Genomic DNA, 27,506 nt, shown 5'->3' on the forward strand with positions numbered 1-27,506 from the left:
AAAGTTAGTATATAAAATTTAGGAATTATATATTCCATTCTTTTTTTTTTGGTAATCTTTTCGATTCTAGGAAGAATTGGGTCTTATTAATCTTAGTTTGATTGAAAGGTAAGTAAATTTTAATTAAAAATGGTTCCTCTTAGAAATTGAAGTCAAATTTTTTCAAACGATTCGTTTTTAAAAGGGAGTTTATTAATCATTTAAACTTAATTTTTTTTATTAATTTATTAATCACTTGAGTTCAATTTGATTTATAAAGTTTTTGCTTTATATTATATTAATTAGTATTTATTTACCACCGAAAATTCACAAAAAAGAAAGCATTTGCCACAAAAAATGGTATTGACTATTGAGCGCTAATTGAAATTTTTTTTCCAAATAATTCATGAATGGTATCGAACTTTGTTTTTTTATTTATTTTTAAAATAAAATAAAAAATTCCACCGTTTTCTTTGATTAAAAAAACATATTTCTAACATATTAATATTCTTTTGAGTGTCCCGTCAGTCTAACTCATTTGGTAAGAACATTGCATATATTATGCAAAAGCCGAGGTTCGAATCCCGGAAGGTGAAATTTCTAGCCACTAGGCTACTGGATTTAAAAAAAATAAGAATACCAACTTACATTTAACATTATGATATCTCCTACTAACAGTTCTAAGGAGTTGATAGTTAATGCTACATATTACATTTAACATTATGAACAAAGAAGCCATAAGAACCAACTTTACATTATATTTTAATCAGTTGAAATCTGATAAAAATTTATTTCCCTACAAACTATTTTATAAATTATATAAGCATTCCAAGTTACATGTGCACTGCAGCTACTGAGGATTAACTAACATTCATAAATACTGACCTTTATAGAGAGTTAGAGCAATATGTACCTTTAGAGGAAAGGTCTTCTCCTCTCCATTTTAACCTGATGCAAACAAGATTCAGCACACATTCACAACCAATATAAATACAAACTCTTGCTACAATATCTTCAACTCGTAGTAACTAGTAACATTTTTCAGGAAAACATTTGTAAGTAACGAATTAGCGCATTTTCAAAATAAAAACATTTGGCACAAAGTTACATCCATCAAAGCCTTTTTTTTTCTACAAGGTGGCGCCAGCCGACAAAATGGCATCATAATATCCGTGACACAAGATGTACTTGCCCAATATTACCTGTCATCCTCCTCATTGAGTCATTGTGGCTTTTAGTAATCTTGTGGTGGCTATTTATTATGTCTTCTATTAATTTACCATGTTTAGAAAATACCAAAGATAATAGACATGCTTGCATCTCAGTAACCAACCATTTCTATGCATTTTCATATAAGATACTATTTGATGAGAAGGTTGGTCTAGAAGTTTAAACTATTAATGTGTACGCAGAGAGAAATAAGATACAGAATTAATGTTTGAGATTATAGTAGTTAAACATCCGCTTCATTGTTCAATTCACTGACCAAATCGTATAACTGATATTCATCATCTTAAAAAATAATGGTAGAAGAAATTGTTAAAGTTACCTATTAAGTGGATGCACTTGAATGATCATGAGATGGATAATTATATAGAACTGGATGGTTCACATTTGAATATCTGATAAAATTTGGTTCCTCCTTTGGTTCCTCCTTCACTGTGTTACCATTGCAAGCTACGAATACTTTCATATGACTAAAATCACTTGCAGATGATTCAATTTCATTTTCAAAACTTGATATGTGGTTACCTTTCCCAACAAATCTAGGATTCCTAAGACATACTTGATCAAGTGAATCACTGGATTTAATATCATATGGAACTTGTCTAAATGTCATGGGCAGAAGGCTAGGCAATGGTCTCGCAGCACCAAATGTTGAAGTTGAGTTTTGAATCTGCTGAATATTGCTATTGCTGGAGCCAACTGAAAAAGAGGACATTAGAGGAGAAATGGAGGTAGATTTGGTGTCCCTGCCAAGATATTGAGATGTACTGGATGAAATATTTGATTTTTGTGATTGTTGACTATAATCAATAATGGCATTTCTGCTGAAACTGCAATCCTTGTTGACAGAAGCAACAGATTTTACTTCCTGGAAAGTGTCAGAAGATTGAGCAGGAACCACTAAGCAAGATGGTTGAACATTGATTGATTGATTTTGATCATGTATCGGTGACTTCTGTTGTTTTTGTTGATGTTGATGCTTTTGATGGTGCTGCAATATATCTATCACCATGTTATTATTCGGAACGCCTAAACTTCCCCTAGAGACTGAACCAAGTGTATCAGATGGCGGCCATGCTCCATATCCTAACGATGAATTATCTACTTTTAAGATGGACTGAGGGAAATTATTGACAATGTTGGAAGGACATTTTGCAAGAGGCTGACCAGATGCTACATCATGGTCATCAGCACCAGAGTGTTTTGGCTCCTGTTCAAATGCTTGCATTAGCGTAGTCCTATCCACTGTAGGCACTATGTTAGTTACCGGGTGACCTAAGAGTTCAGCATGAAGGGCTGCAAGTGTTTCAGGGGAAACATAGCCGGAAGCAGCCACAGTTTGTATGTATCTTTCAGCAGCAGCTAGTTTGGATTCTATAGTCCCGGGAACTGTGTTTAGCATCTCATTCTGTTGCTGTGCCACTCCACTTAATCGCTTCAAATAAAGTCTAAATTTCTGCCAATAGATATTGCAATTCACAACGGTAATGTTAATTCCAGGTAAGATCTACAAAACATAAGTTAATTTATCTACAATCTAGTGCCTCAATTTACCTGCAAATGACTCGCAACATTTTCTCTAGTCAAACCAGGGACATTCATCAATTCAAGTATTTTCTTTGGTACAGCCTCTGAAACACAAGGATAAGAAACAACTGATAAGCAATAAATGCTTAAAATGCTTTATGATTATTACAATCAAAGAAGTCGTGTCATTGAATGCAAAATCAAAAGAAATAGAAAGAAAAAAAGTTGGAAATTCTTACTGTCAAGTCCTAGTTGATTCACAGCACTGACAAATTGTTGATGCAGTTCCACTGACCACACTACACGAGGCTTCTTAGATGTAGAGGGATCATCATTCTCCAATTCAACATCTTCTTCATCTTTTAAATTGCTTCTCTTTTTTTGTTCTTTAACTATTCCTTTTGTTGCACCAGCAGCAGAAGAAATGTTATTGCGATCATTATCTTCTCTGCTGCTAGAATTATCATGTTCTTTACTTTCATTCAAAAATTTCCTAGCAACATGCTGCCATATATTCCTAAGTTCTTCCAAACGTACGGGCTTAATAAAATAATCACAAGCCCCATGTCTAATTCCCTTCATGACAGTACTTGTCCTATCATCAACAGACATCACTGCCGCATGGAGAACATAAACAATTTTCAGTATTAAACATTACAACTTACAACTCCACTAAAGTAATTCTACGAACAAGAGACCGGTGCTTACTAATAACAGGAAGGTCCATTTCCAACCCAACATGTTCAAGGAGTTTATAGCCATCCATGTCTGGCATATGAACATCACTCAACACAACATCAAAACAGCCTTTCCTTTCCCGCAGAATTTTTAAAGCAGCAGTAGCCTCAGAGCATGTAGTGACTGCAGGATAAAAATATATTACAAATTAAGAAGAAACCATATTATTCGAATTAACAGCAGTTGCAAATCAGCAGCCGCCAATTCATACATGAACTAGATCTACCATATCTATGTAAGTCAATCGCAAATTTAATGCCATTAAATTAGAAATAAACATGATATAGAGATTTTTTCCTTTTTCAACCTTACCGGTGACACGCACTTTTTTCCTTTACCCACCCTCCCCCATGGCGACATACGCCAACTAGCACCCTCTCGTGTCACCACACCTGACACCTTCAATAATCATTGATCAATACCCTCTACAGCTGTCTTCACCACCTATCACCATTTGCCACTGCTACTCTGCACCCTCCACCATTCTCATTGCCACTTAAGACCATCCACCACTACAGATATTCAAATCGTCCTCCATTGGCAACCTGATATTCTCAAACACTAACTTTACCACCCAGCACAGTTTGCAATTTCCATCGCCACAGCTGATCCACCTCTACCAACAACACTTGACATACGGGTGATTTTGTTGTTTAATTATAATTTTCATCATATAATGTCATTATCTAATCTGACTCAAACTTAATATTGGATATAGCATATACTATTTGGTGGATTAAACTGTGCATATTACATATGAAATACGATAAGAACTTATCATGTTCGTATTTGAACCTCCTATTATTCAACTCTCTTATTTGATTTATCAATGATTCAATTTCATATCATGTCCATCTAATGAACCCTAAATTTGAATAGAGACAAAAATAGAAATTTATCAAATTTTATAACGGCAAAGAAAAAATATAGTTAACCCTACAAATAAATAGATGAATAAACATTAAACTTCATAGTGATTTATTTTTTAAGTATGTAAGTAAACATATTTAAGAATGCAAGTTTGAAGTAAGACTTGGTTAAAATTTGAAACAACTAAAATGAATAGTACAAAAGACAAAGTGGCAATCGAATGCAGCGGCAAAGGCAATAACAGAAAACAATTAGAATAAAAAGATGATTATAGGACTTTGAATATTAAACTTGATTTAAAGCAAAATTACTGGAAACTGACAAATGATGGTGTACCTAATCTCTAGGAGCATTAATATGTTTCTAGTTCAGATTTGAAGTTACCGACCTCTTCTCCATCTCCATCATGAAAACACTTATATTTATACATGTCATTATATTCATATTTGATTGTCTGTCATCATGCCACTTATATGTTAGTTACTTCTGCCTATAACGAGCATGTCAACAACAATAGTTACTAAAAACATATTAAGATATCAATCTAACACTGCGGGCTTCAACCTCAATCGTAGTGTAGCCCATTTCACTTTGCAAATCAAACTTTCGGTCGACACTTTCCCCTTCTTTCGCATCAGCTTCATGTCAAACTTCACATGTTGGCTTCATACATACTCCTGTCGACATAGTAGCTTTTCCTTCTTTCTATTAGCTATTAATGCTAATGTTTCCTTTTATTACTCTAACGTTTCAACTTCATAAATGCATACACAAGAATTGAAATTATGAACCTAACATGAGTTCCTTAGATATTTAGGCCCTGTTTGGTTCTATGGAGAGAAAGTGAGAGGAAAGAAAATTACGCAAACCAATAAATGAATTTAGACAACTTTACAATCCAAATTCATTCATCGGTTTCTGTAAAAAAAATTCCTCCCACTTTTTTTCCATCGTACCAAACAGACCCTTAATCTAGCTCTATTTTAAAGAAAAATGATATTTTGACACAATTTGACCTCAGAAGTCGACAACAATTTAGATTGCTAACTCAACTTAAACATGTGGTTAATCTTCCACTCAACAAATTAAGCACAATTTTCAACATTATTAGCTACAATTTTCAAGTGTATGTGGCCGTTTATTATAGCTTATTTTAAAAAAAAAATCACTTTTTTTATAAAAATAATCACTTTTAATTGTTTTGCATCTGTTTGTTACAGATTTTAAAAATAATCAGAAGCTAAAAATAATCAGAAAACAGCTAAAAATGATAAGCTACTATATTTGAACTCAAATCGTGGTTTATGAATATCATAAACACTTGAAAATATTGATTAATGATTTGAAACACTTTATTATATTCACTAACCTTTTACTGAATATAATTAACAACATATTCAAGATAACACAAATCACTTCAAACGTGATTTTTAGTTATGTTTGGATTGACGGAATTTCAGTTGGCAACATGATTTCGCCAAACTTAAGGTCTGGTTATAAAACGCAATAATCTAGCTTATAGTTGATAGTTTATAGCTTATAAACTCATATGACTAAAAAAGATTTGTTTGGTAAATATCTTTTTCTCACAAGTTTATAACTATTTTTACTAACTTGTAGCGCTTTTTTATAGCTTATTTTTATAGTTAATAGCATATTTTTACTACTTTATCTCACTTTTACTCATGTTATGTTAATTGAGAAAAATGAAACATTAATTGAGCACATCTCTTTTATGGCATTTCATATTTATAAATCAGCTTACCAGTTAGTTTTAACAAACACTATAAATTCAATTACCTATTAGTTTATCTTCTAAACTAGCTTATTAGTGCTAATTGGAGAACTAAATACAAATTCAGAAACTCGAAGTTTGTCTAAAACTAACCGCGATAATGGCAGCGAACAGACATTCGCTCAATTATCTTCAAGGTAGTGACGTCATCATCAACAACCAGAACTCTTAAACCAGCCGGAAACTCGCCGGAGTTCATACTTGACTGCTCCATTTTCTACTTCAAAGAAACGACGTCGTTTTATGAGAGCTGAACGTAGGGGTAATTATGTAATATTAATCTCTGAAGAATGAATGAATAATGAAGCAATAAAAGAGGGTTTGATTTTAACTTGGAAGGAGAATGAAAGATCTCAGAGTTAAGAAGAGAAAGGGAGGGTCCAAAAAAGGAAAGGATTGGTGCGAAAAGAAAAATTCGAAAATGGTGTTGATAATGAGAGAATCTAGAGAGTTAAATCAGGTCCGTTAAATAGATATCTAACGGCTAGTGTGTTTTGTTCGAGTTTTTGATTTCATGGTAGTCGTTTGATCTTTTCTTTTTTTGACATCAGTACTTTTTTTTATCTTTATCGTACGGATATGTTTTATTCATTGCACTTGCACATACTAACTTCATCAGCATGGAACACAAATAAAGCAATAATTGATCAATAATTTATACTGAGAAAATAAAGTAATTTATGTTTTTGCCTTTTTGAGTCATTTTCTCATTTTAGTCCTTTGAAATTTTATATTTTAAATTTTGTCCTAATTTAAGATTTTCTTTAGTAATTGATTTCATCTTTTAATCCAAGTTATTGGATTTTTTTTTTATAAGCCAAGTTATTGGATAATGTGACCTGTTGACATACATGCCACGTCATATTATGATGTCGTAATGAGCACAGCGTTTCCAGTGCTATATTATTATTTAATGAGCGGTTGTTAATCACATTATCTTTTACTAGTAAAAGGAAGGTTGAGTTGTTCATAAGCAAGCATTGTGATGATGTGGCTAATGGAGATGTTGAAAAAAGTTTTCAACTATTTAATCATTATAATGGGTGTTAAATTGGTAGTTGAAAATAATATGGATAAAATTGGGTTGAATGTTTTCAACTGTCGAAAGCATAACTGGTGGGAAAGGGAATGGGTCATTTTCCTACACTTGGCAACATACTCCCTCCGTCCTAAATTATTAGATTGAATGTGTGTTTAATTATTAGATGGAAGAGAGAAGATGATGTGGAGTGTAAAAAGTGAAAAAGTGGGTGTTGAAAATTTCAACCATTGTACGTAGTCTTATAGGGAGGAAACATTAAACATAAGTATAGAAATGAGAAGCAAAAAGTATAAATTTTAAGGACTAAAATGCATTGATTATTTAAAATAACATGACATTTCTCTTCTTTTTTTCCAGTTTTTTGTTGTTGATCTTGTAATGATGTTTAGTTTTCTCTATCAAATAATGTCACTTAATAGATGAAGATGTGACAACTCAATGTCCTGTAACACTAAAATATGATGTGGTATACTAACATGTTATATTATTTAACTTGAATGAGAATATGACATTAGAAACTACAAGCTCTCATTCATTCGATAATTCTTTCTCAACTGTCTCGTGCGGACCCCTCCTGAGGCATTCCAAAACAATCGGCAGGTTTTATGATAGCTGGTTTATGCAAACAATTGGCTGGTTTTATGATAGTTGTTTATGCAAACAATTAGCTGGTTTTATGATTGTTGATTTATGTAAACAATTGGTTGCATAAATCACTAGATTAAAGTGTAGATTTTAAATAGAAATCACTAGATTGTACCAAAATAAAAAGGAATTACTAAAACAATAAAAATATTTTCCTAAAACATTTAACCCACACAACTCAACAAAAAATGAGTATAAACTCAAACACTCTAGCTTGTTATGAGCCTCTAAGTGTGATTCTCTAGCTTTCTATAATTACCATAGCACCAATCCAAACCTTATCTTCAGAACATTTCCAAATTCCTCCCACCCTTTGGCTTATTAAACCAAACAAGGTAATAATTTGACAAAACACAAGAGCATGAATCCTACTACACTTCCCACGGGTATGTCCAAATGGACAATGATGTCATGGCCTAGGCTTCCTATACCACTTTCAATGGACAACATTCCATTTCACAAAGTAAACTTGTGTTGTGACTTTAGAGAATATTTGAGGAACCAAAAAGGTACAAGCCTTTGGTGTGGAGCAAGGAGGCAAGTTAGATATCAAGATGGAGATGAAGATGGAGATGATGAGTATGGGCACAATGAGGAAATTTCAAAGTTGGAATTCTATAGTCAATCAGCAAGAGGAGAAGCACTCATTGTTCATGCACTTGTGGACCAAAATGAAGTAGAGGTGCTTATCTTCAAGGTCAGTTTGTAAAAATGTGTATGCCAATAATTTTTTTTGTGACGTGTTATTTGAACATCAAAATACAGGTATTATATATGACGTTGTATGTTTTTATCCGTACATCTTTTACTTTTTATCTTGTACAACTTATAAACATTTCAAAAATACATACAAAAACTAAAATACCCCGAAGTTGACATCAAAACTTTGATGTCAAAAAAACTATTTATCTTTTATGTTAGAGTCTTTCTCTCCAATAACCAATAAAACAAACAAATTATTCAAAATTATGTTGGCCCCCCAAAATGAATCTACTTGAAAAAAAAGGCAAAAGGCACATTAATTTGTTTTGAATTTTGGGATTTTGTGTCATGCAGGGGTTTAATTATTGTAAAAGTTCTATTGCTCAATTATGTATTATACCACCAAATTGCATGAAGTTTGTTTTACATGTACCTAACTAGACTTATGTGGAGTTTGATGAACAAGAAATTATAGTTAAGCTAAGAACAACCTTTATATTTAATTTAATTTTTTTATGGAGTGAGGTTAAGATTAAGGTTGAATAATTGGTTTTAATGATACAAAAAATTTAAACAAAATGATTAGTTTAAATTACTAATTGAAAATATTCAACCAAGGCTGCTAAGTGGCTTGTCAAAATTCTTCTGATTGGACTAAACACTGCTTAGTAATTAGTTTAGATTTTTTTTTGTTAACCTTCCATTCTTGAAGGTCTTGTGATTTTACCAAATTTTGTTTTACAAACTGGTATGTATGCTAATTACTCTAAAAATATATTCCTCTACAGAAATATAGTCACAAACTATTTCATTTCAGGGGTTTTCTTCATCCTTAAGCTATGGTACTTCCCCTGACCCAACAAGAAGCATTCTTCCAGCCAAAGCAGTGATAACATCTATAGATAGAATCAAAGGGCCTTTTGACCCTGCCAATATAGAGTATCTGCAGAAGGATGTGCCATGGGAAGAATTCAGGACAAATCTTCTTTCTAATTAAAGACCATGTAATTAGCTTCTTAAGCTTTTATAATAAACTATTTCGTGTGATTTAATTTGTATACATTATCTCAGAAAATTATGTCCTTTAAGCTTGTCTTGCGAGTTCGATCTCTGACCAGTACATATGGAAAAACACTTGTTGAAAAATACTCCTTTAATTGAACCTTCATACTTCCAGAAATTAGTCTAATTAACCTTAGATCAAAATGTCTTCTGTTGATGATGTCACCTAACACACTGTCAAAACAAAATTGTTTACTTACCTGTAGCATTGTCTGCAAATTGACATTACTAAATAGTTGTTTCATTGTGTTCCAAAACCATTTTTGTTTTTTTATGGAATATATTGTTTTAAAAAATAATAAAACAAGAACATAACAAAATAATCGTATATTTTTATTTTTCCAATTTAATAAAAAAAAAATAATGGACAAATAATAAACCTATAAAGAGTCTTGCTTACACGGCCGGTGAACAAAATTGAACTCAACATTTGTTGCAACATATTATTTCCATGCCACTGAATCAATGTCATCCCTAGCTTGCTTGTACAATTCAAGCCTTTTAGCTAATTGTAATCTTTTTTCCATAAGTGCAGGATCTTCATCCAACATGGCCCCAAGTTGCTCCTTCTGCATATACACCACACAACTTTGTTTTAAACTTACCACCAAGTTGGTTAAAATCAAGATCTATAGAAAAATATTTGCATGAATCTAATAAAGGCAAAGTGTAATACTTATGTTACTTGCGAAATCCACACACTCTCTACATCTTGTGAAAACTTGAAATTTATATGAATCCCACCAAATTATAAACTTTCAAGTGGTGGAAGTTGGATACATTTGAAAATATCTAAACAAAAAGATATAGACTTGTACCTCTTTTCTCCCAACTTGAACATAAAAGCGATTGAGCAATGATCTCTTCGCCTCTCTAACTTGACAATAAACCACAGCTTTTGGTATAGAATTTTTAAGTGTGTCACAAATCATGTTGATATAGGCATTAACATTTGATCCTGAAATAAGAATCACAAAATATGTTAACCAAAATCGACTTTCTGATACTTTAAAAAGGAAAATCTCAGAGTCATGAATTTCCAATTTTTATAGATTTGTAAATATCATATAGTTAAAATCCAAGACAAGTTGGAACAATAACAACCACCTAGTAACTTGCTATAATAAATCTTAAGCAACATTCGAACATTCATGCCACAACATTTAAATTTGAAACTAACTTGATGAATTATCAGACAACTATGTATGTTGTTAATGTGGTGAGGAGGGATTTATAAAGTTATTACTTACCAATTTTCCGGAGGTGATTATCTGAGAAATTGTCCAGATTGGGATTAGGAGCATTCCGACTTTCTTTCTGGTTCGCTTCTGGTTCAAGATGAATCTTCCGAAAAAACTCTACTGTTAGATAGCTAGACTCCATATCAACTAGCCGGGTCACTGTCTTCCTACTTTCTTCTCGGAATCTTTCCAAAGAATCATTTGCAGCTGCAGCTATTTCATTTTTAAGTGTTGGAAACCTCTTCAATTCCTGCATGCCATCAAGTTATAACAGTATATTACTTATTTTACCTATGACTTCCGGAATAGGGATACACGACTCATAATCCTATTTGGATAGGGAAACAAATCTGGTAATAACCAAGTAATATGAAAAATAATCTTAAAAGATGCTCTAAGACACGAAACTAATCCAGCGCAATAATTCAAGATATTATAAAATATTTTTCTTATATTATAGCACAACTTAAAGCATTGCTAACCTCAGTTGCTGCAACTGCTTTTCGCACAAGTTCCTTTAAAACAAGGTGGACCTGAAAGTAGACGACAATAAACAATTTCTAAGTGGAGCAAATAAGCATAGAAGAAACTGAAGGAGAAAATATATAGAAAAGAGACCAGAGTTAAAGAAACATAAAGGGAAAACCATTCTTTCGAATAACTTGTTTTTACAATTTTAATACCAAATGGGGAAACAATGAGATATTGTCATAGTTCTAGCTAAGAATGCTTTGGCCTCAAAATCCTAAAAAAATTCTTGTCCATCGAGGACTTCGTGCACTAAACACAAGGAGATAAAGTGTTCCTTCAAAACTAAAAGAAACATGCTATATGACTATATTATGCTTAAAGTGTGCTTGGACATATTAATATTTGGTACACTAACGGTACACCATTTTTAAGTGGTATACTGATATATGCTCATAGCTTTAACACTTGCATTAGTTAATCTAACGGTTACAACTACTGATATATCAATGCACCACCACTTAAAAATTGATGTACATTTTCATCCTTGCATCCATATTAAACACAATTTATCAAGGAATAAAAGCATTAGTGTTCCCCACATAGAATAGATATTTAAACAAAACATAGAGTCGATAGGATTACAGCATCCACAGAGGCATCAGCTGGGCCTTTGAAATAACCTAAACATCCTTCAATAAGTCTTCTGTACCCTTGCTCTGGGGCAATCAGATGGGGCTGATAACCATCGGCTTCTGTAACGACTCGCTGTACGTTTTTTATGGAAAGATGGCGATCAAAGGGGAGCTTTTTCAAAGCAGCCGGTAATTGATTGTCAAAAACGCCATAAATTTTGTCCCCACCTGGACGTCTGAAATATAGCAGTTAGTTACTTGATCAAATATATTAGCTTCCGATAAGAATAGCACGGTGAGGAAAATTAGTCGCATAGAATCATTTCATAATAAAATGATAGTATAGTGTAAAGGTGTGTCTGATTAAACTCAGTTTCTTTTTTCACATTCAGTTACTCTGCTTCTGAAGTGAGTTGATAAACTTTAGCCTAAATATATCATGGTAGACATGCAAGAGAAAAGAAACCTTTGGGTTAGAGCATGGACAATGCAAAGATTCTAGCGAGAATAGAAACCTTTGGGTTAGAGCATGGACAATGCAAAGATTCTAGCGAGAATAGAAACCTTTGGAATGACCGTCAAAGCTAAGATTTTGTTTATTTGAGAAATGTTACTGGTTTAATCCAATTTCCAGCAGTTACCATTACCAACCCATGGAATGGTATCAGAAACCTTTGTCCAGACTTACTTTATTTTTTCCTTTTCTTGAAAAATTGAATGTGAACACTTCATTGAAAATAATTATAGGGAAAAAATGAATTACTACGAGACTGCAAACTTTTCTATTTAAAAAGGCATCCAATAGAAAAGAGTTTAAGAATGAGAACATAAATGCACACAAAAAAAACAATGTACCAGCAGAATGTATGAGTAAAATTTCAGTTGAAGACTGCATATATGTATATGAACCAGATTACCCAGAAGCATGGCTTATCATAGCTAGATATCATGTTTTATGCTACTCTATCACAAGGGAATTATCGTTAAATAACTCAACAAATGCACTTACCCTCCGTCGATGTGTTCTTTAAATACTTTGTCAAATGCTCGACACATCTCTAAAATAGTGTAGAGTTGGGCCTAAGAAAAAAAATAACACTACTTAGAATACAGAAATCAAGTAGTTTCAAATCTAAGAAGACTGATTTCAGAAATGATCTAAGTTCTGACCCCTGAATCCACAGCTATAGGCCTGCCAATACGGTCCAACTCTGCATTAAGCTCGTCAATGGTTTTGTTTATTAAGGCAACAATACTAGGAATCCGCTGCCTAATGACGACCTCCAGATGCTGAAGTGATAAACGCCAGTAAAGGAAAGGAAGGAAAATGACTAGTCATTTGATGAATTACAGCCTAAAATTAACTTAGAAAACAGTAACATGGCCACAATATTGAGGAAAATAACATGCAATAACTTTGACAAGAATACCTCAGATAGAAGCTTGGCAAGATATTCTGCACCCATTTTATGTGCCAGATGTCCATATTCAGGGCTCGTCTCAAAATATTCACGCTCCTTCTTGCGAGCAACAATCATGTCAACATTTTTATTAATATCTGCTTGTGAACGGTTCACAATTCCAACCCATGGATGCTGCAACCTGTAATGCTTTCCTTCCAGAACCTTTAAGATTCACATAATAACATGGCTCAACTTGGTGCAGAACATCAAAACAATCGATAACCATGATTTGTTTAAGAAATTATACCTCTACGGCATTAGTTCCTTTATCCATAAGATCAAGTTTTGTCAACACTCCAAATGTTCTATCACCTGAAACAAGAATAAAATAATTACTGTTGTCCAAAATGAATAACTTTGGTTTAATTAACTACAAAGGAAATAGTATCTACATTTGAAATTCCTTCAAGCATAAAACGACAGACCTGAAGGATCAACTTCTTTTGCAATTTTTATTGCATCTGAAGTGGCAATATCTTGGTTTGCAGGAGAGATGGCCAAGATAATGCAGTTAGGCTGCACAATCAGAAGACTCGATCACATTACTTTCTGTTTTCAAAAATAATTAAAAAGATGTGATTTTTTTATTTTTTTTTCTCTTTTAAATATGTGTAGAAAACAGTGAAAACAATGTAGGCATATTGGAAAACAAGATGACACTTTTGTAATTATTAATTAAAACATAAATGGTTGGTTACTTCAACAGGGTGTCTTCCCTAAGTTTCTGTCTATGATTTCAACTGTTGAAGTTCATCGATTGGTTGCTTGAACTCGCTGTCTTCTTTAAGGGGAGTATATACTGTATGAATGAATTAATTTTCATCCTTTAATAACTTTTATTTAGTTAATGTCCTGCATCATGCTTGTTCATTACAATTTTCAATGATATCTATTTAATTTTACATCAAGAGACAACAGTTACCTTCTCAACATAGGATCGGACCATGTTTTCAATATCTTGAACAATACTTTCTGATTGTCCCTCTGTGTAAGAAGCATAAATTCTGTTATTCAAACATTATGATGAATCCTTTCAAATACCATTATTTTTTTATGAAATTGTTAAAAAATGTGTAGTATTACCAACAGCAACCTTTGTCAATCCGGGAAGATCTATGAGGGTTAAGTTCACAACTGCCAACAAAACCATGCAAAATAATCATGCAACTGAAATTAAAGTTGTACCAAATGAGGACATTATTTATGAAGAAGAAACTGTGTTACATATTCTCATCAGTTAGGAGGGTGTATACTAAAAATATTGTGTTCTGCAACCAATCAAATTATGTTTACCAAAATGTTATGAGTTGCAGCAATAACTATAATATAGCATTTCTTTGATAAAAATAACAATATAACAGAAAAATTGAAAACAACAATTATACCTTATCATTAATTTTTAGTTTCTTTAATTTGTCTACAAATGTTTTCTCAGATCTTCCTGACTTCTGCGGTTCATTTTTATAAGACTATCTTCCATCTTATCTGCTTCTCTAGTTATTGATCCATTGGTCTTCTCGTTGTGTGACTAAACCACCTTAGGAGATTTTTGTCATCTTCCTCTTAATATAGTCCGCTCCAACATTTTCTCATATGTATTCATTCCTATAATAGGTGCAAAACACACGGCTTTTTCAAGGGATTTGTATTATTAGGGGGTGTTTGGTAGCAACACAGTTTTAAGTTTCTGAAGAAATAAGGAAGTTTTAGTTTGCCACACTTGTTATGGCAGAGATGTCAATTTTCACCTGAACGAAAGAATCCCCAAAAGGACTGCCTCATTTGGGGCCTACAAGCGAGCAATTTCCCAGTGGGGACAGGACAGAGATAAAATATCCCGCAAAAGCATTTTTGGCACGAGGATCATCCTATTCGGCCAACAAGGTCCTCATCCCTAATATGGTCGCAAAAATATCCTTATAATTTTAGAACATATAAGACCTAAACCTATGAGAAGATAATATCATGATATTATAAGATATTTTCCTTATATTCTAGAAACGAACTCGAGCTTACGTCCCCCAAAGGCTCCTAGATAAGTTAACATTTATCCCAAGTAAACGTGCACTTTCAATCACAATTTATATTCAATACACTCATCTCCCGCACTTGACTGGCTTGATTGTCAAAATGTGTAAATAAATACCATTTGGAGAATGTAAATAATTTTTTTTTTTCATCTATCATGTTATGAAGGGTTAATATAAATAAATACCATTTGGAGAATATATGCTGAGTTGAATTGGAATGTTTGAAATTGCCTTTGACTTCCCAGTTATACGATCTGTTTCATCTGATATTTCCTTCCTTACAGCAGCTGCGCGGGACAAAAAATAAAATCAAAGTTCAGTATCTAACTGGATCATTACTGCATACATAAATCTTACAGAATTACTAAAAGAAATATTGTTAGAAACTTCATTTACCGAAATCAGTGTATCTCTTTCTGGGTGCATGAAGAAACTCAGCATAATCTTGTTGTCCATCATCTGTCTTGTGAAGTTGCAACACTAATGGCCTCCGTGTGACAATACCTTGCAAATAAGCACATGGGTAAGTGTTTAACAGAGTGTATGAAAGTAGTTTATAATATGACATATCCATAAGATGTTATCAACTCATTTTGATAAACTCACTATATACCTTATGAAAACATCTTACACGAAATAGTTTACTAAATTTTGTATTCGATTATAGAGATAGTTTATATTTAAGCACCTATATGATAAGCATTTATTTAACGAACATTTAATTAAGTTGTCTACCTAAATTCACTCAATGATCTTATAAAAATCGAAATTAAAAGCAAAAAAAGGCCAAAAAAAATATATATCAAGCTCAAATCTCATATCCAATTCCATCAATCACACTTGATATCAACTTTTGCAAGACATCAATACATAACTACTATATATGAAACGTAGACACTCCTCAAATTAGCTGTCTCCCGGTGTCGGATACGTGACAATGACACATATGATTACATTGAATTGTGTCATTTTATACAATTATTATCGAGGTCAACGTGTCAGTATCTATCTGTGTGGTGTGTCCGGTGTCTGTGGCTGTCTCCGTGCTCGGTGCTTCATAGACTACTATCATTTAGATATAATAATTAAAACAAATTCATAAGAAAATGCTAATGAATCAAGGAACAGTTAATCAAATACCAGATCCACGAGGCAGAAAATCCCTTCCAACCACACTCTCCAACACCGACGATTTCCCTGAACTCTGGTTTTCAATTTCCACAAACATTCACAAAAATCAATCAATCACACAATATACAAGTTAACGTTATAGATCAAAACACACGATAATGAAAGGAATAAAAAAAAAGTGAGACCTGTCCTCCAACGACGGCGACGGAAGGAAGAGCTTCCCAGAGTGACAAACCCTCGCCGCCGTGGTCACCTAAAACAGTACATGCACGTTGGATCTTGTTGATGAGACCGATCAAACTCGTCATAGTCGCCATTTTGGGATCAGATGAAAGATGAAAAGGAAGGAGTGAATGAATGTATGAATGTGGATTTTAGATCAAAAATCAGAGAGAATGGGAATGAAGAATGTGTATTCCGAAAGGAAGAGATAACTGAAAAACGGTTTTTGGCGGGGATTGAGGAATTAATGCTGAAATGTAATTTTCATTTTCACTATCGCATCTCTCTTTTTTTCACCATTTAGAGTTATATATTAATTAATCTTTTTTTCTGTTTTATGAGAAAAATATAAGATAAGTAGATGGTGTTTAGGACATGGAAGCCTTTAGACTCAAAGAATATTAATGTTTACCTCCCTCTAACAAAATATAAGCAAAATTTAACTTTTTAGGTTTATTGTATAATTACTATATTTGATCTATAATATAGTCCAGATATATTAATTATGCAATGAACTTAAAAATATGAATTTTGTTTATATTTTGTCACGAGTGAAGTATAGAAATGGTTAATTCAACCTCAAAAACTCAATTTTCTAATTGTTGGCTAGGGAATAAGTAATAAACACGACTAGACTCTAGGAAGCATGATCAGAGAGGGTTGTGTGGATGAGGTACCATAAAAAGTTGTGTAACATGGTCGAGTAGTGTGAAACGTGAGCGCCACATATACAAGACAACGATCACATTTTTCACAATTATGTGTTAGTTTAACTGAATAACAACATAGTCTTTGTAGGCCACGTTCGTGGCTAATAGGAATGTAGTCTTTGAGCTCTTGCATGTAAATACTCCTTGTAAAATTCATTTTTAACACACTCAATCAATCTAACAACTTATTTTAGTCACATTTTTACTTATATTTTTACTTAGATTTTCATAGCATTTTGTTCTCAAAATCCTTTGTAATACTTAACACTCGTTAGAGTTAAGGAATTTGTTGTTGATAACTTATAGAAATGAGTTTTTACCTTTAATTTAACCCTATCTTATACTATCCTTAAGTTGATGCAATGTCTTATTCTCCTATTTTTAGAGTTGTAATTGAGTTGTATTATTGTGTCTAATTTACACCCGAAAATGAAAGCCTAACAACCCCTATCGGGCAACATTCTAATGGAGGCCACCCTGATAAGCAGCAATTTGCGCTCTCGGATGAGAGCTCTCCTCTCTGTTTTTCCACAATTCTAAATTAGTTAAATTAATTTAAAATAAAAGTTAATTACTCAGGAGACTCAGATTCAGTTTATCTTAATTCGGCTTATAAGAATACTTCGACCATAACATTATTCAACCAACACTTAAATAATTTTAGGGTGTAAACACAAGTGAACACTTAAACAGTTAGAATTATACACCTCGGCTGACCACTGAACTTACGATAAATCTGTTTATAAACAAAATTACTTTTGCTTTCACTTTGGTTGATAATATATAGGTTCTCAATATTAGATTTGAGATCAATTTGAAACTATGAACTTGTAAGTTATAACAACCAAACTTGCTTAGATTTCGATATAATTACAAAGATATTAAGAAACCTGAATCACCACAATCACAATATCTATGTATTGCAAATATAAACTGCAAAATGGGAGTTAAGATAAAAAGCTACCTATACAACAAACACACAACCACTCAAAAGAAAAGCTGAAACGTTAACCCCAGTTAATTGTCTTCCTTCTTAGCCGATCTCTCTAAGCAGAGGATGCAACAGTCTAGGTCAGATGCATATCGATTCCTAAAATTGTTTTCTTGTCCCTGATCAATGGGCAACATCAGAAGGATAAAAACGGAGAAGGACAGAAGAATGATGTCTATGAAATTTAATATACTCCCAAGTGCCGCCATAATAAATTCATTGTTATTGGGTGCTCCGTGTCAATCCTCCTCGTGTCACATTTCTGTCCAAATATAAATGGAAAACTCAATTAGAAGGGGGGAAAATCAGAAAGCAAAATGCATTAGTATATTGTTGAGTTGTTGTATTTGTTGAAATATATTCCAATTTGACTAATCAATAAAACAAGGATTAAAGAAATCATATTCAATAGATTGACCAACATGTTGCCATGTATTTGTGAATGCCAAAATGTAGAGAATTTAAAGAAATCAAGAAAGATGATTGAACTAAGAGGACTCGACATTGCAACCATAAAATTGATCCATTTCCTGTCATGATTATGTGACATAGGGAGTTCTTTTTATAAGCAAATGTCAGGAATTTGAACACTGGACCTCCTGCTTATAACTTCGTAAGTGTCGCTAAGCTCGCCAATTGAGCAGCTTAGTTGTTGGGACTGATATGGGGAGAGTGTACTAACCATGCAAACCAAGTGGAATTGCACACAATTTTATGAAAACTGCATAATACACAAACTTGGTGGCATTTGCCAAAAGATTCTCCGTTCAACTTCAATCACGAATATATGACGTCCAGGTTTTAAAAAATATATAAACATTGTCTATCAGGTAGTCGGTTGGTGCTGACAATAAACAAAAGTACATCCTGGGAAGGCCTAATATCCAGCAAAATGAAATGTTTATATCCAATGACAGTGGGACTGAATCCATTATGAAATACCCTTTGAAAGTAGTAGTCGTAAATCAAAGAATGAATAGAATAACACAAAAGAAGGTTTTAACCAAGTAAACTGAGTAATAACTAACATGCCAATAACTAGATATGAAAATAATAATATTTACCTTCCAGAAATAAGCTGATTCTGTGCACTGTTTACAGGACCCTTTACATTGCTGAACCGCTTTGCTCTGTTCTCTTGTACTTTATCGACGCGCATAGCAGCTACCTCCTTTTCCATGGCAGCTACTTCTCTTCTCATCTTCTTCGCCTCAACTTCCATGGCTTTGGTCAATGTATCCACCTTCTTTGCTAACATCTGACAGATAATGACAATTGCAAACAATTAGCAATTATCTTTTATAAATGAAATGTCAAGGATTAATATCCAGAAAAACAAATAATAAACTAAACATTAACCTCAATGGCATCATCTTTATCTTTTAGGCTTTGATCTTTCTCATGACCAGCTTTCCTCAAAGCAATGACCTCTTTCTGCAAGAGGTCATATAAAACACTCGGAATACTATCCTCTGTATCCCCCGGTGGAAAGTCATTTGGCTTATCACCTGAATTTCCTTTCCAATTATCATCTGCCTCTCTCTCTTTGGTTTCTTCACGAGATTGGTTGAATGAGTAACTTTGAGGTGCTCCACTGAGCAGCGTTTTACTCCTGTCCAGTGTCCTTGAGCCACCATCAAAAGATTTAGATGATCCTTTAGCATGCCTCAATATTGTGCTAGATGATAGGGATGACCTGAGTTGAGGGGATGGTGCTCTCTTAGGCAAGAATCCATTAGAGGTTAGTTTTGAGATATTATCAGCTCCACCTAGTGATTGGCGACGAGAAGAACCATTGTTCATACTTCTTCCCTCTGCGATGCTGCGACTACTGCCACTAGAATTGCCCCTCAAACTCTCCTCTAGCACTTTAAGCCGTAATTGGTATTTTTCCTGAAAAAATATAAAAAAGATTACCTAGAATAATCTAAGAACTAGTTTCATAGGTTAACAGAAAGGAACCAGATTATTACTTTCAACTGTGCTTCAGATTTTGCAGTGCGCTCAACTATAGCAAGCTTATCACGAAGTTGTTGCATTTCCCCCTATAAGAATGAAGTTCAATAATAAGTGTAAATAGTGTTAAAGTGAAGACAAATGCGTGAAAATTTGTATAAAAAATGAAGCGAGGAAGACATAAGAGAGTAATAAAAGTGCAGCACAACCACTAAAGACAAATAAGCAAAGTAAAACAAAACATTACCTGCAAGAATCGTCGTTCTTCAAGCCATTGTTTGACAGGCATAACTTTATCATTAGCATCTTTCCATTCATTTGCAACCACAACAGCTACTCTGTTTGCTGTAACCTTGGCACGGCCCAACTCCCTATTAAGAGTTTTTCTTTCTTCCTAAAGAATGTGAAACAAACCATGTAAAATTAATGCTATAATCAATAAAGTAACTGGGAGATTGAACTAGCTGCAGACTTAAATGCATTACATTCATTTCTTGAACTTTCCGTTGATAATCTCTCACTGCATTTGCTGCTGCACCACCTGCAAGGACTGACTCTTCTAGCTCCCTCACAGTTTGGGTGAGCTTTTCAACCTCTGCCACCTTTTGTCTATGCATTCTATCCAAAATTTTGTTTTCTTCCTAAGAGACGTGATAATGAAACCAACGTTAAAAGTTACATGATTGCAGTTCTAGTGTACTGGGAAATAAAAATAAAAAAATCATCCAAGATTGCGATACCTGGCAAATCTCAATCTGTTTCATCAGCTCTTGATTTTTGTTTTGGAGATCATCTACCATGGATGCCTTAGCCATGGCAAACTGAACAGTCTTTTCAGCTTCAAGTAGTGCAGCTTCTTTGGATTTGGTAAGACGGTCTAAGGCTCTGTTGTCATCTTGTAGTTTAGCAATCTGTAAGGATATACAGAAGAAAATAAAGCACAAAGACATTAGTTATATGCCAGATTCGGTACCTCCATCAATTCTGTCTCCCCAAGTGTTGCAATACAAACTCCCAAGAACAAGAAAATACCTCTTGCCGAGCAAGCTTTAGTTCAGCCTCTAAAGGAGCAAGAATTGCTTCTATCGGAGGCATGTCATCATCCTTCTGAGCAGCATGGACCCTTCGAAGAGTAGCTTCTGCTGCAAACTGAGCTGCCATTGATGCTTTCTTTTCGTCATTGATTTTCTTTATTTCGAGATTCTGTCAGAAATATTCAATTTAGTTAAAAATCATGCAACCTTGGAAAACAAATAATTACTAAAGTTGATAAAGGCTCAAAGTAATACTTTGCTTTCTAATAGAGATTCCGTTAATTTTAGCTTCCCATCAACCTTTGACAGCTCTTCAGATAGCTAAAATACAAACAAAAAGAAGTAAGTTACATTTCAAGTTAACATAAAGCATGCAACAAATCAATATGAAGAAATTGCAAAAATTGGCACAAGAAACATGAATAAGTTAGCGTATAATAGAGGCAAAAGCTCAATGTCAAATAAACGGATATAAAATAATGTAAAGAATGATTTGTAAGAATATATGAAATAAATATCTCATAATATATTTGATATTATGTCAGTGTCTTAGTTTATTTTCTAAAGTATCTTAGATTATTTCTTAGGATTAGTTTCCATATTACTTGCATATTATTATAGTTTATTTCCTGATTTCATTATTTATTTAGGATTAGGAGTTTTATATCCCTATTCAAGCTCATTTCCCTATTTATTTATCATTAGGAGTCTTATTTCTTATGGTTAGTGTTTAGTCTTATGTAGTGCTTAAGCATATTTGCTTCAGTTAAGTGGTTAAGCCTCGAAGTTATTGCTTTAATGGTTAAGCTGCGATATTTTTGCTTCTGTCTTGAGTTTTTTTTTTTTTTTTGTAGAGAAAAAGTTGAGAAAAAAGATAGAAGCAACAAAAAGTTATGGCTTCTGTCTTTAGTGTTTAGGGCCCATCTTTTACCTTTTTTCTCTTGATGGTTAAGCTTTGGTAGCTTCTACCATATCTAGCTTGATCTGTAGTTTTTCATGTTTTTCCTCTACTTGTGCTTTTACGAGTCTCCACTACAAATGCCCAAACCACCTAAGACGAAACTCTCATATGGTTATCCCAATTTTCACCCATCATAGCATTCTCATCTCAATAGAATTAAGCTTACTCTCTTGTTAGCAAATTTACGGCTCAACATTTAAAATGAAACTCTCTTATTATTTGTTTTTCTGGATGATGCCATTTTGCGCTAAAAAAAATTTTTGTGTCTGTAGATGGAATGGTAAATACCACATGAAAATGGGAGATCCCGGGTCCGAGACACCACAGATATCTAGCCTAACAATTTCGGCATTTTTAAACTTGATCTAGAACTTACGGATCCAAAGAGTGCTAATTAAAGAATAGAAAATATCAAATAAAAAGGAAAAAAATACTTTCATAATGTATATATGCATTACAATATCCCAACCTTTGGCATATCAACTATCGGAAAATGCTTTTACTTTAAAAAAATATTAGTGGGAAAATTTCCTTATATGGTCAAGTCAACCCAACAAAGACTTCATCACAATTCACAATGACTTCAGTTCAAAGTGAGAGTTCCTAATCTAACTGAAACGTTTCTTCAAAAGTCAAAAAAGAAACTGATAGAGAAATTGTGCAAAAATGTGGAAGGTGTTAAAAGGGGGTATCAATGAAAATGCCAAAAGGACTTCTACTCCTATGCAATCCCCCTCACTTATTAACAAATAAATAAATGGAAATTTTTCAACAAATTTTTCTGCTGCAACTTCAAAGTTCAAACATGGTAACCACACAAATGATATGATCCCATTAGGAAATAAAATCTAATACTACCATATTTTACTCAATTACTTCCAAACCATGACCAACATGTAAATTAGCAATTACTAGCTACAAAGCACATACACTCCTCAGATTTGGAGTGTCCCGTTGTTGGACACGCGGCGGAATCTAACATTGACACATTATTACATTGAATTATGTGGTGTCGACATGTGTTCGTGCATCATAGATTACTAAGTAAATAAATTGGTACTTAATAAAATTATAATAAAAAATGGATAATAATTTTATAGTAGTAACAAATTTGAATAGAACAATGAAAACAACAATGACACAAAAAATAACAACAATTTAGAAATTAAAAGTAACCTCTTCAACAGCTTTTTCTCTTAATCGTTCAGAATGCCTCAAAGCTTTAATCTCAGCTTGTGCTTCTGATAATTCCCTATCCTTATCTTCAAAACACAAATTCAAATTCAAAAATTACATTAAAAAATATATTTAAAAAAAAAACGAAAAATTCAGCTCAAAACTCTTCGGATCGAGCAGCATTTTCATACCTCGAACTTCATTCTCGAGACGATTAAGCTCAACCTTCACTGGATCCGAACCGTGCAACAAATTCATGAACTCATCAGCATCCATACTCGGCTGTCTAGCAGAACCACGTCTCCTCGACGAGCCTCTCCCTTCTCTAAACGATCCGGACACCGAAAGCGGCACCGGCGTTGCAACTGCACCTCCGTCGCCGAAAATTTCCTCCATCGCCGATCTAACCGAAACCCTCACACTCACATACAAATGCAAACAAAACCAGATTTGAAATCACGCACGCGTGAAGAGAGAAAGAAACAAAACAGAATGTGAAGTTGAAACTTGAAAGTGGTGGATTTAGAGAGAGAAAGAAGAGAGAGAGAATTGGTTTTTGTTTGTTTCTATTTTATTTTTCTTCTTCTTCTTCTTCGATTTGTTTTTGTCTTTTTGTTTCTCTCTCTAGATTAAGAAATTTGGTTTTGAAATTGATTGAATGAATATAAAAATGTGAAGTGTTTTAGCGCTTTGTGTTTTGAAGAGGTTTAAGGTGATTTAGATTTATTGCTGAATTAAGCTGAAATAGTGTAGTGACTTGTGAGTGATTGTGACTTGTTTGGAAGAGTGAACGATACTGTACAGTAAGCACTTTTGGGAGTAAGCTAATTTTGTGAAATGAGGTTAGGAAGGCTAAGATAAGCTGGAAGTGTAGTGCGCATATCGTGTTTTAAAAGGAAAGTGAGGTTTTATTGTTTGTGGATTGGTAGTGCTACTGCACGTGCCGGCGTGGGTTATTAATAGGAGCAGCAATGTTTTAAAAACCTCATAAATTATGTTTGGTTTCAACTTTCAAGTTGAGTCATCATGCTTTGACTCATTCGTCAAGGAAATAAAAGAGGAAATAAATTAAAGAATTTATGTCAAAAATATTTTTCCTAGACACAAATATAATAAAAAAACACTTCAAATTTTTGTCATTATTATAAGCAAATTAATACTATTTTTTAACTAATTAATACTTATATTTCTAATATATCCTATTTAATTCTATTTTATTTTAGCTATTGATTTATTTCACTTTTGCACTTTTCAAAATGGGTAATATAGTAAATTTAACATGTTTTGCATTAAATCAAGAAAATTAATTACACTTAACTAAATTTCTAAAACACCGCGTAAACAATTTTTTTTTGCTTATATTTATGTCCGAAGGGAGTAATAATTTTTATAATTTTAAGATACACAACCTTCAATAATATATTTTATTTCTTGTTTTTTTAACTAGTGTATTTGTTGAGGCAAAATCCATTTTAGTATTTTAATGACAACAAACCTTATGGAATAAATGTTAAGTTTTATGAATGGTGATCTACTGATGTTTGCACTTGAGTTTTTGTTGAAAGATAGATATTATCAAGTGGACGAGCTAGAGGCTACTCACGTCAACAAGTGCATTTATATACTCAAACAATGAAAGAATTGGAGTATCATCAAATAATTACAACAGTAGTATCACAAGCTTCAAGAAGATTTTTAAAGACTGTTGTTTTGAATCATAAAAAGATTCATCGAAGGATCAAGCAAGAAAGTGAGTTTCATGGATAATTGTCTTCCTCATCACTCAAGGATCACAACAAGTATTGAATAATCAATGAAGAATTTGAGGATCATAGCTGAAGAATCAGGATGGAAAAACCTACATCACAAGCTACTCAAGAATATATTGATTTTATGTGACAAGGGTTACAATGAGTTTTTGAGTTATATACTTTGAGGATTTACTACTACAATTAATATTAATGGGAATGATGCATTCATTAAGGATCTTCAAAACCTACTCAAAGTATCATTTTACTAAAGCTTCTCAAGATGACAACGTTTGAGAATGATGGTCCATGAGTTTTTTCAAAGGAGCTTATGCACAAGGAATAAAAGTTTTAATCATTCTCAATGATGAGTACTCTTATGCCTCCACTAAAGAATCTTAAAGATCATCAATGAGCAAGCAACCATGTGTGCAAAACATCAAAGAGGAATTGTGGGAAGTTTTGCAGCAGCAAGATTTCAAGTTAATTGATCAAGATCACGTGTCTCACTCCTTGAAGAAAATCTTGAATGCTGGTTCAAGAATGCTCTGAGAACATTCTACAGTTTATGCTTCATTCTCTCCAAGAACGAGCTTCATAGCAAAAGTACTTATTTCTTTAAGTCAACTCTGTTCAAGACAAAGAAACACTTTTATCTTGGTTTTAACTCACAAGATCACAACAATTTATGATCAATTAAGGCAAGGAATATTTGGGAGAAAAGTGACTTTCCCCTTTGGCCATAGTTAAAGATCAAGCATGTGCAACATGATAAATTCTCAAGACAACATCTCATCAGGTGTATCAAGAGTGTTTAGACAATGTTTACATAGACCAATGAGAATGGGACAACACATCTTCAACTATTAGTTGTCATGTACTTTCAAAAGGATATTATATGAACATTCTCCCATGTGTTTTATTTTGTTCAAGAAGAATGTACATGGAAAGTACATCATGAACAGTTCCAAGAAGGACAATACAGCTACTTCCTCTACATATTACAGCTGGTTTCTGTCATGCATCAAATCTGCTTCAAAAGAACAAAGTCATATATTACCCAGTCTGGAGAACACTCTGAGAATGATGCTGAGAATGTCTGTCCTTTACATTTGAAGGTGCAAACTCATCTACAGCTGGCCAAAACGTGTTTAAATGATTTGTAACGGCTATACTTGGTGGAAAAGCAATGGACAACTATCTACAACTCACTGCAAGCTGTCATTATGGCTCTTTTGTTTGAAAATATGAAGAACAGCAGAGAGAACGTTCTGAGAAAGAACAGTCAGAACTTATCTACTTAACAATTCAGCATGAGCTGTCTATTTTGAAGCAACTAGCCGTTGGAAAACTTCCTTTGGGACCAAGGAACTGAAGACTCAAGGTTCAACTATAAAAGGAAGGCTTTGGCAACATTGAAGAGCAAGAGTTAAAGCTACAAATCATCAATCACTTGTTTTTGTCTACAAGTCATGAAACTCTTCTTTTATCACTCACACTCAAGATCTACATTCTCATCATACTTCTGAGTTTAGAGTGTTTTTATTTGCTTCTCAAACTAACCTTTGAGTTTCTAAAAGCAAATAACTCAAGAGACCATTTTTCAACATAACCCATTTTTAAGTGGTTACATCTTTGTCTCTTTATTTAAATCTCTCTCACTCCAAACATTGTAATCTCAATACTAGGATCAGTATATCATTTGAGTGAACTGAGAGTTTTTTCCATTGTAACAAGCTTCTCAATTGTTTGAGTTTTTGTAAAAGCTTGAAGATCCAAACCATCATCATTTGTAAAAGATTGGCTCAAGTCAATACGTAACTATTGATTGAGTGACACCTTATAAAGTCTGGAGGACTTAGGTAGATCAAGTGAGTGAAGCTTGGAAGATTATGATCTTGGACTAGATCAAGGAAGAAGTGTAATTTGAGATCGGTAGTATCTCATAGTGGATAATCTCACAGGAGCGTGAGGACTGGAGTAGCCCATACTATTAGGGGGTGAACCAGGATAATTGTTTGTGTGTTGTTTCTCTTCCTTATTCTCTTTTATTTACTGTAAACACACATCACACAAAGCACTTCATTATATTTAATTTGAATTGTCACGCAGTAGAGAACGTTCCCAGAACAATCTATTTTATAGTAAAGAAC

The 27,506-nt window shown here is 33.4% G+C and overlaps 4 protein-coding genes across 9 annotated transcripts; 1 reads left to right on the forward strand and 3 right to left on the reverse strand.

Moving 5' to 3' along the window:
* Positions 1-610: 610 nt before the first annotated feature.
* On the reverse strand, positions 611-6,568 carry LOC123885601 (two-component response regulator ORR21). 5 transcript variants are annotated; one of them, XM_045934917.1, is made up of 7 exons: positions 6,230-6,352; positions 4,906-5,018; positions 3,442-3,594; positions 2,973-3,347; positions 2,761-2,837; positions 1,529-2,662; positions 611-927 (listed from the first exon to the last, which is right to left on the reverse strand). In XM_045934917.1, the coding sequence occupies exons 3-6, from the start codon at positions 3,506-3,508 to the stop codon at positions 1,532-1,534; spliced, it is 1,650 nt and encodes a 549-aa protein (XP_045790873.1). In that variant the 5' UTR covers positions 3,509-3,594; positions 4,906-5,018; positions 6,230-6,352; the 3' UTR covers positions 611-927; positions 1,529-1,531. The 5 variants fall into 5 exon arrangements, with proteins under 5 accessions (XP_045790873.1, XP_045790860.1, XP_045790853.1 ...); XM_045934904.1 differs by having other exon boundaries at positions 4,678-5,018; XM_045934897.1 differs by having other exon boundaries at positions 3,784-5,018.
* Positions 6,569-7,947: 1,379 nt separating this feature from the next.
* LOC123902348 lies at positions 7,948-9,622 on the forward strand. Its single transcript, XM_045952043.1, has 2 exons — positions 7,948-8,520; positions 9,343-9,622. Exons 1-2 carry the CDS (start codon positions 8,185-8,187, stop codon positions 9,520-9,522), a joined length of 516 nt encoding a protein of 171 aa, XP_045807999.1. The 5' UTR covers positions 7,948-8,184; the 3' UTR covers positions 9,523-9,622.
* Position 9,623: 1 nt separating this feature from the next.
* Positions 9,624-17,221, reverse strand: LOC123902347 (phragmoplastin DRP1C-like). Of its 2 annotated transcripts, XM_045952042.1 has the most exons (17): positions 16,741-17,065; positions 16,565-16,628; positions 15,821-15,928; positions 15,610-15,711; positions 14,478-14,528; positions 14,317-14,378; positions 13,820-13,910; positions 13,642-13,706; positions 13,362-13,556; positions 13,102-13,221; positions 12,941-13,011; positions 11,942-12,167; positions 11,311-11,361; positions 10,838-11,078; positions 10,406-10,545; positions 9,988-10,156; positions 9,624-9,761 (listed from the first exon to the last, which is right to left on the reverse strand). In XM_045952042.1, the coding sequence occupies exons 1-16, from the start codon at positions 16,870-16,872 to the stop codon at positions 10,031-10,033; spliced, it is 1,845 nt and encodes a 614-aa protein (XP_045807998.1). In that variant the 5' UTR covers positions 16,873-17,065; the 3' UTR covers positions 9,624-9,761; positions 9,988-10,030. The 2 variants fall into 2 exon arrangements, with proteins under 2 accessions (XP_045807998.1, XP_045807997.1); XM_045952041.1 differs by lacking the exon at positions 9,624-9,761 and having other exon boundaries at positions 9,784-10,156; positions 16,741-17,221.
* Positions 17,222-18,322: 1,101 nt separating this feature from the next.
* Positions 18,323-24,527, reverse strand: LOC123913415 (microtubule-associated protein 70-2-like). Its single transcript, XM_045964151.1, has 11 exons — positions 23,797-24,527; positions 23,606-23,691; positions 21,724-21,789; positions 21,467-21,637; positions 21,175-21,345; positions 20,920-21,075; positions 20,682-20,828; positions 20,452-20,523; positions 19,838-20,371; positions 19,543-19,736; positions 18,323-18,740 (listed from the first exon to the last, which is right to left on the reverse strand). Exons 1-11 carry the CDS (start codon positions 23,999-24,001, stop codon positions 18,701-18,703), a joined length of 1,842 nt encoding a protein of 613 aa, XP_045820107.1. The 5' UTR covers positions 24,002-24,527; the 3' UTR covers positions 18,323-18,700.
* Between the last annotated feature and the right edge of the window lie 2,979 nt (positions 24,528-27,506).

This window comes from Trifolium pratense, linkage group LG1 (assembly GCF_020283565.1).
Source record: "Trifolium pratense cultivar HEN17-A07 linkage group LG1, ARS_RC_1.1, whole genome shotgun sequence".
Taxonomy (NCBI): domain Eukaryota; kingdom Viridiplantae; phylum Streptophyta; class Magnoliopsida; order Fabales; family Fabaceae; genus Trifolium; species Trifolium pratense.